The sequence below is a fragment of the Lipotes vexillifer genome, unplaced genomic scaffold (assembly GCF_000442215.2).
Source record: "Lipotes vexillifer unplaced genomic scaffold, Lipotes_vexillifer_v1.1 scaffold957, whole genome shotgun sequence".
NCBI classification, from domain to species: domain Eukaryota; kingdom Metazoa; phylum Chordata; class Mammalia; order Artiodactyla; family Lipotidae; genus Lipotes; species Lipotes vexillifer.
Genome location: NW_006791360.1, coordinates 189152 through 198542, shown reverse-complemented (window position 1 = coordinate 198542; position 9391 = coordinate 189152). Strand labels below are relative to the sequence as shown.

At 46.1% G+C, this 9391-nt stretch overlaps 1 protein-coding gene across 1 annotated transcript in view; it reads left to right on the top strand.

Annotated features, from left to right (window-relative positions):
* Positions 1–942, top strand: part of A4GNT (alpha-1,4-N-acetylglucosaminyltransferase) — a 4452-nt gene extending 3510 nt beyond the window's left edge. Inside the window, exon 2 of the mRNA XM_007464348.1 lies at positions 328–942. Within this exon, the coding sequence (XP_007464410.1) occupies positions 328–942 (615 nt within the window). The remainder of the gene's footprint in view (positions 1–327) is intronic.
* The last annotated feature ends 8449 nt before the right edge of the window (positions 943–9391 follow it).

The following is a 9391-nucleotide window of genomic DNA, read 5'->3' as shown; positions in this document are numbered from 1 at the left end:
TCCAGCCTGCTGAAAGTGACTCATAGGGTTCATTGTGAAATCCCTTCTGGGTTTCATCTTTCTACTGCTTTTTTCAAAAAACAATTTCATGAAATCTTTAAAAGCTGCTAAAACCTTCTCATTGATACTGATTGCTGTACACTTTTCACTTAAAGGCAACTTTTTTGGGTGGAGGTAATTTTGGTACATTTGCAATATTGGGCTTTTGGCAAATAGAGTTTTGGGAAGTTGGCTTGCTTCCTGCTCAGCTACCCTGTGCCTGGCCTCCTGCTGTGACACCCCTCCCTCTTCCCCTGCCTGGGGGCTGATTGGCACCTGTTCCTGCAGATCAACAGCAGCGCAGAGAGATACTGGCTCCACGTCAGTTCAGATGCATCCCGCCTGGCCTTCATCTGGAAGTACGGCGGTGTCTATATGGATACTGATGTCATCTCCATCAGACCCATCCCTGAGGACAACTTTCTGGCTGCGCAGACATCTCGGTTCTCCAGTAATGGGGTGTTTGGATTCCTCCCCCACCACCCTTTCCTGTGGCAGTGCATGGAAAACTTTGTGGAAAATTACAATTCAGATATTTGGGGCCACCAGGGTCCCGAATTGATGACAAGGATTTTGAGAGTATGGTGCAAACTCAGAGACTTCCAGGAGGTGAGCGACCTCAAGTGTTTAAACTTCTCCTTCTTACACCCCCAAAGATTTTACCCCATCTCCTATGTAGCGTGGAGGCGCTACTATGAAGCCTGGGACACAGAGCCGAGCTTCAACGACTCCTACGCACTGCATCTGTGGAACTACATGAACCGGGAAGGGAGGGCTGTGGTCAGAGGAAGCAACACACTGGTGGAAAATCTCTACCGTAAGCACTGTCCCAAGTCTTATAGGGACCTGCTTCAAGGTCCAGAGGGCTCGGTGACTGGGGAGCGGGGCCCAGGTAACAAATAGAGCTAATGTTGGGTCGTTGGTGCTACATCGTGGAACTGGCCACTCCCTGGAGTGCCAGGCTTTCACCTGATCTCCACTTCCCCTAGGTGTGCAGAGGCTCACCCACATATTAGTTACAGTTACGATTTTCCACATCATTCCACCAAAAAACTATCAGAACTAGTGAAGGAATTCAGTAAAGTGACAGTCAATATGCAAAAAAACAGCTGCATTTCTAACCACTAATAATGAACCATCAGAAAGAAAAAGAAAACAATCCGAATGACATCTGCATCAAAAGGAACAGAACACCTAGGAATAAGTTTAACCAAGGATGTGAAAGGCCTGCACATTGAAAACTTTAGGACATTGATGAAGAAACTGAAGAAGATACAAGGAAATAGAAAGATATCACATGCTCATGGGTTGGAAGGATGAATATTGTTAAAATGTCCATTCTACCCAGAGCAATGTACACACTGAAAGTGATCCCTACCAAAGTTCCAGTGGCATATTTCTCAGAAATAGAGCAAAGGATCCTAATATTTGTGTGGAACAACAAAGGACCAGGAATAGACAAAGCGATTCTCAGAAAGGAGAACAGGCTGGTGGCATCTCGCTCCCTGACCTCAAACAATATTACAAAGCTACAGTAACCAAAACAGTTGTGTGGTCCTGGCACAAAAACAGACACACGGACCACAGGAACAGAACAGAGAGCCCAGAAATAAATCTACACAGGTGTGATCAGTTTATTTACGACAAAAGGGCCAAGAACATACAACAGGGAAAGGGCAGAGTCCCCTCAATAAACAGCACCAGGAAAACTGGACACCACACACCAAAGAACCACACTGGACACAGTCTACACTGCACACAACAGGGACTAAAACCCCACAGTTTTCTACATCAAGACCTTTCTCTCCTGGGTCCTCTGAAGAGGGATCTCCCCGGCCCCCAGCAGTCAGTCTCACACAGGAAGTCTCTCCCCACTTTTCCTCACTTCTCTTCACTGTTTTCCTCACCGTTTTCTCCCAGTGGGACCTCCTTGGGAGGGTCCTGAGAAAACTGTGCTCCTGTCCGCATGGATGCAACCCGGTGTTGTCCTCAAGCTGAAACCCCAGCGGGTTCTAAGGAGACTGAGCACTGACAGCTATGTTGCCACCCCTGTCCGGAAGCCAAAGTCCTACAGGTGCCGGAGGAGATGGAACTCCTGGTAGCTGAGCCAGGATGAAACTCTCACGTGCTCCGTGTCATAGAGGCGGGCTCAGCGTCCCCTGCTGGCAGGGGTGGGGACGTGCAGGTAGCGCATGTCTGTAAGAGTGGGCTTTCTGTGTCTATAATAGAAAAATCCCAAAGACCATTGACATAGAAGTATAGAAGTTCATTTCTCTCTCACGTAAAAGTAATCTGACGGCAGGCAGATCAGGGCGGGTATGGTCACTGCAGTCATCAGGGACCTAGGCTTCTTCCATCTTTCTGTTTGCCAACCTGCCTATGGTCCATATGGCGGCTTGATCTCCAGCCCGTCATGTCTGCATTTCAGGCAGCAGGACGAAGGAAAGAGGAAAGGTGCACTTCCCTTATTTTATGAAGACTTCCTGTGAGTACCATATAACACTTCCCCTTACATCTCATTGACCAGAATGTAGCTGCAGGAGAGGCTGGGACATTCAAGAAGGAAGAGAAAATGGGTGTTAGGATAGGCAGCTAATGGTTTTGCTACGTGTTATATTTACTTTTGTAAGGTTAATTACAGGATCTGTTAGAGAATTGGCTGGGGAAAAAAGAGACTTGATTTCTAGTCCTGAATTTGATATTCATTAAAACATTCAGTCAGTAATATTAATTGAGTCCCTTCTGTGTGCCAAGCACTGATTTAGATGCTGAAGATGCTGCTGGATCAAGCAGACAAGGTCCTGTCTAAATCAGCTTGGGCTGCAATAACAAAGTACTATACACCAGGTGGCTTATAAACAACAACAATTGATTTGTCACAGTTCTGGAGGCTGGAAGTCCAAGATCAGGTTGCCAGCATGGTTGGGTTCTAGTGAGGATTCACTTCTGAGTGGCAGATGGCACACTTCTTGTTGAATCCTCATATGGTGGAAAGGGGCAAGAGAGCTCTCTGGGGTCCCTTTTATAGGGGAACTAATCCCATTCATGAGGGTTCCACCCTCATGTCCTAAACCTCCCAAAGGCCCCACTTCCTAATATCATCACTTTGGGGGTAGGATTTCAACATCTGAATTTGGGGGGGGGGGACACAAACATTCAATCCACTGCAGGCCCCTAGTACTTACATCTTAATGACTGGCCACATCCCGCCCCCCCGGGGTAGTGTCCTCTGCTCCCCAGGGTGTCTGCTATTGCCTACTGTACCCCAGTAGGCTTATAAAAGCAAATTACAAATTCAAAATTTAAAAACTGCTGGCCCTTCTACAGTCACATAAAAGCCTCCTCGAGGCTTCCCTGGTGGCGCAGTGGTTGAGAGTCCACCTGCCGATGCAGGGGACGCGGGTTCGTGCCCCAGTCTGGGAAGATCCCACATGCCATGGAGCGGCTGAGCCCGTGAGCCATGGCCACTGAGCCTGCGCGTCCTGTGCTCCGAACGGGAGAGGCCACAACAGTGAGAGGCCCGCGTACCGCAAAAAAAAAACAAAAAAAAGTTTACCTCCTCTTTCCAGGAGGTATGAGAATTAATATTTCTTCTACAAATACTCATCAACCAAGATTTTCTAGAACTTTCTTTTTGGTAGTTGCTTTAACGTAAACATAAGTTTATATTTTTCTCCATATATAAAATTATGATGCTTTTTCAAACGACATCCACCCACCCCCTTTCATTCTGATATTTCCCCCTTTGAGAATCACTGTTCTGACTATCTTATTAAAAAATACCCGCAAGTCATGTCTCCTGCCCCAGCTTTATTTATTCCCAGCTACTTGCTTGGATTCTTAGGTCCAGCCTGACACCAGAGTGAGACTTTGAGGCCTGTTGCTACTCCCCATGGCTGCCCTCTGACCTGTGTCCCCAGAACCCCTGCTGGGTTTCAGCTCACCTGAGTCTCTCCACAGGTGAGGCTTCCTAGGGCTAGCCCTCTGAGGGAGGAGCAGGGTCACACACGCTGGATCTAATTTCCACATCTGGAGAATGCATGACAAATGGTCCTCCAACTAACATTCCCAGTCCCTAGGGTTTGGAAGGGTTTAATTAGAAACATTTTCAAAATTTCAAAAATATATGAACTGTTTTATGATGGGACCAAATAAGTCAACCTGAATGTCACATTTCTTTATGCTGGGTTGTGATTATATGAATTCACTGTGGCAATATTGATAATTTGACATTTGTAGGGAGTTTTATGTGGCAGAAAAATGTTTTTGATTAATAAAATGTGGGGAATAAATTAATAATGTATTACTTAATAAATGCAGTTTGTTAGGTAGAAAAGAATATTTCAAAACTTGGTGGTGTTGGGAAAAAATGCATAGACTAAAACGTATATGATTAAAAAAAATAAGCACTAGAGATGTAATGTACAACATGATGACTATAGCTAACACCGCTGTGTGATATATAGGACAGTTGTTAAGAGAATAAATCCTAGGGCTTCCCTGGTGGCGCAGTGGTTGGGGGTCCGCCTGCCGATGCAGGGTACACGGGTTCGTGCCCCGGTCCGGGAAGATCCCACATGCTGTGGAGCGGCTGGGCCCGTGAGCCATGGCCGCTGAGCCTGCCCGTCCGGAGCCTGTGCTCCGCAACAAGAGAGGCCACAAGAGTGAGAGGCCCGCGTAATGCAAAAAAATAAATAAATAAAATAAAAAAAGAGAATAAATCCTAGGAGTTCTCATCACAGGCAGAAATATTTTTTTCCTCTTTCTCTTTCTTTTTACTGTATCTATATAAGAATATGGATGCTAGCTGAATCTACTGTGGTTGTCATTTCACAATATATGTAAATCATGCTGTATACCTTAAACTTATACAGTGATGTATGACAATCATTTCTCAATAAAGCTGGAAAGAAAACATGATGGTGAGGGGGGTATTGGGTAAAGGAAAAAGAGTAGTGAGTGGTAAGAAGCGTGGGATTCCAGATGATCCTGAATTCCTTCTGGCCTTCGGTGCATCTAAGCCACACGTTTACATCATGATACATCTTGAAAAATAGGCCATGCTGGTGTTTCCCCCATGTTAATTTTTTTCCAAATCCGACACTCGTTCTTAGAATTTCAAACAGTAAGATTGTACAGAGGAAGAGGTGAAAGTCTCTCGTACCACTGTCAAGTTTGGTATGTCTCACTTTTCTCTGCATATACATCCACGCTATTTGTAAAAAGTCTTGGCCATAGACTTCCAAGTATCCACCACTATCGCCTCATCTGCCCTAGCTCTTCCCCACCAGGGCCCCCATAATGCAGCAACTAAAGGGTAAAGATGGGGACTTCCCTGGCAGTCCAGTGGTTACAACTCCACACTCCCAATGCAGGGGGCACGGGTTCAATCCCTGGCTGGGCAAGATCCTGCATGCTGCACAGCCAAAAAAAAAAAAGAATATGTTAAAGCGTGAAGACCAGCCCCAGCGTGCTAGTGCCTGTGTCAGCCTAGTGGTTAAATATTTTGAATATCGCCCCTGAATTTCTCATATGTATAGTTTAAAAAAACATAAATGGATTCATATAATACATATTATTATGTCAGTTGTTTTTAATTTAACAATACATTTGTCTTGGACACCTTTTTTTCATTAACATACCAAGATATATTCTTCATAAGGGTTGCAGAGTGTTTCATTGTAGGATATATCATAATCTATTTACTTAAACCCCAATTGGTGAACATTTAAATTGATTCTAATTTTAATCATACAAGAAATACTGTAGTCCTGATTACAACATTTTGGGGACTTTAAATTGTGATATGTGCTGCAGAATTGTTTTCAAAAAGCCTGTTTGAAATTGCTCATTTTCCCATCCTTCACCAATACCAAAACACTACTTAATTTTAGCCAATATTATTGTTTAAAAATGTCTCTAATTGTTATGTTACTTTTGGTGAGGTTGAGTGTTTCACATGTTCAATTGGTATATTTTTTTATTCTGTGACTTGCCTAATCTTTTGTTCACTTTTCTATGGGATTGTTTTTCTATTTCTTAGTGACTTAACTAGTCTTTGTATATCAAGGACACAAACAGTTTACTGTTTTGTCGCAGTTTGTGCAGTCTGTCTCAGCCCTCCCCACCTAGTGTTTGTTTGAAGATTCAGAGCATGGGTCCTGGTTAAAATGACCCTGCATTCTCATTTTGCAAAAGAGGAGGAAAGAGGTCTTTTTATAAGTGCACAGACGTCCTTCAAAGTGATCTTTTTCAGAGAATGGGTTAGAGTGTAAGCTCTGCCTAGGGAAGAGGTTCCCCCTCAGTTCCAGCTGATTCTTGACATGTGAGAGTGTGGGCCTTTTGTTGCTAGATTCTCAGATTTTTCAAGAAGAAACCAGCAAACCAGGTTTTTATGTAAAATGCCCTTCTACCTATACGCCTGTCTGTCTATCTATACATCAATACTGTGAAAACTCAACAATACACATTTGACGTAAAATCACCTCCAGGACCATTAGTGGCCAGCATCCCAGCACTGAGAGACCTGTCCTCTATACCTCATATGCCCTTTAGGAAAGTGGGATCTGGAACCGGAGCTGACTTCCAAGGTGTGATGCCAGCAGTTGACAGCAGAGGGCACTACTACTATGGGCTCCCTAGAGTGTAAAGTAGACCTTCATTTAGCAGACATATCCCACTGTTTCCTGACACATCCCTAAGTGTAAGAAGGAGACCAGTTGTGATGGTGTCTATGCTGGTCAGAGAGCTGGTGTCTGGCACTTGCCTGAGAAAGAGGTGAGGGGCTACAGGGCAAAATGGAAACCACAGATATCGAGAACCCACTCTTCTGTCCGTCCAATAGTTACGGCTCGGCTGCTCAGCGTGACAGGAATGTCCCCGGGAGTAGCCCACTAGGGCCAGTCTCCTTTGGCTTGTTCCTGTGTCTTGGATGATACACCTGTTCCCACTCGTGCCACCAAATCTTGTGTGTTGTGGCACAGGTGGCACTGGAGAAGGTGACAGCTTCCTAGTGCTAAGTGATCTAGTCCTCTATAAACTCTTGGTTTCCTCGGGTCTTAGAACAGAGCCTGGCACGTAGTAGGCACTCAGTAACTCTTGGCTGTATTGAATGTCAAACTGTGGCCCAGTAAAGGGAGGGTGTGTGGGTTCCACGCACGCGAGGTCTTGGTCAGCTAGCTGAAGAAGGAATCTAAATACTTTTGCTTTTGGCGTTACCGAAAAGGTGGATCTGGGTGCATGTCAAGTTCACTTGCTCACAACAGCCCTGCAAAAGATGGCACCCATTTCCACATGGGGAAATTGAGGCTGGAGGGAATGACACATGCACGCGTGCGTGCGCACACACACACACACACACACACACACACACACATGCACAGAGCTACTTTTTTTATACTTCAGGGAAGCGAGTTGAGAAGCAAAAGCTCCCAACCCTGACACTTGACTGAACTTGGGAGGACACACCCGTGACTGCCAGGCTCTGGGCTGAGATGTTTTAACTAAGTTGGTTCTCATAATTACCTGCTAGGTAGAGTTTATTTTCCCCATTTTACAGAGAGGGTAAGTGACTTCCCAGGGTTACACCGCCGGGGAAGGTGGAATTTAAATGCATCTTTGACTCCACAGCCTGGAATCTTCTCTGCCCTCCTGCAGGAAGTCCTGGAGGGAAAGTGGTGCCCCAACCAGGAGAGCAGAGGATGAACAAGACTCCCCATCAAAAACTGGTGGCTGACAGTCATCCCTACTTGGGCCTGGCCCCTGTCCATCCTTTTTTTTTTTTTTTTTTTACATTTAAAAAATTGTGGTAAAATATACATTCCGTAAACTTTACAATTTTAACCATTTTCAAGTGTACCATTCAGTGGCATTGAGTACATTCACATTGTTGTGCAACCAGCACCACCATCTGCCTCTAGACGTTTTTCATTACCCCTGACTGAAAATCTGTACCCATTAGACAGTAATTTCCATTCCCTCCTCCCCCAAGCCCTGTCAACCACCATTCTACTTTCTGTTTCTATGAACCTGACTATACTAGGTACGTTGTAGAAGTGGAATCATATATGTCCTTTTGTGTCTGGCTTATTTCATTTAGCATAACATTTTCAAGGTTGATTCATATTGTAGCACGTGTCAGAATTTCATTCCCTTTAAAGGGCTGAAATATATACGTATGTATATAATATATGTATAACATTTTGTTTATTCATTCATCTGTCAAGCGACTCTCGGGTTGTTTCCAACTTTTGGCTATCGTGAATAATGCTGTTATGAACGGGGTGTACAAATACCTGTTTGAATCTCTGCTTTTAATTCTTTTGTGTATATACCCAGAAGTGGAATTGCTGGATCATATGGTAATTCCACGTTTAATTTTTTGAGGAGCCACTATTCTCATTTCCACAGTGGCTGTACCGTTTTACATTCTCACAGCAGCGCATAACGGTTCCAATTTCTTCACATTCTTGCCAACACTTGTTCCCATGAAATTTTGTTTTGAATACCCCGTGACACAGCTTGGCAGATTGAGGCTGGGGTGGGAGGAAGGCTTAAGGAAAAAAAGAATTCCCAGAAATCTGAGTCTCAGTAAAGCAACAAGATGGTTATAGGAAGGGGTCAGAGACTGTTATCCAGAAAGAAAGAGTTCTTTGGTTCTGGGTTTCCCAGCTGGATCCACAAGGCTGGCCAGAAGGTTGGGAGTTGGGGGGAAAATGGTTGCCATCTGAACAGACCTGGGATTTACTCAAAGGACCAGTATGGGTTCGGATCAGAAACCAAGACGGTCCCTTTAGTTTAGGACGGGTGGGGCAGGGGTGTCTGCCCAGGAGGCTACAGCTGCTCCCAGCTTTCAGCAGGCCGGCAGCTGTACTCACTAGGATCCCGGATTTCCCTAACGGATTAAACGTGGCATTCCCTCCTTCCCGCTTCCGTAACAGGCCTAAAAGTAGCTCGTCCCAGAGGGGCTAGGAGGAGGCTCCGCCCCTCTTTGGGGGGGGGGTGGGGCGGCTGTCGCGGGAGCGGGAGGGATCAGAGACCACGGGCTTCCGGATGCTGGCGCCAAACGTTCTCTGTGCCCCCGGTCCCGCAGGTTGGCAGCACTGGGTGGCCGGGAGGCTCTGTCACGCGCCCTCGAGAGCCCGCGCTGCTCGGGGCCGAGGAAGCAGCCCAGGCCGGCGCGGCGGCGAGGATTCCGGGAACAGCCTCGGTCCGGGGCGGTGGAGCGAGTCGGGAGGCTGGGCCGGGGCGGAGGAGCGGAGCCGCCAGCTCGCAACCTCCGCCCGCTCCCCAGGCTCCGGGGACCCCCAGGTGAGCCGCGCCGCGTGGGAGAGCTATGCCAGGAATGCAGCCC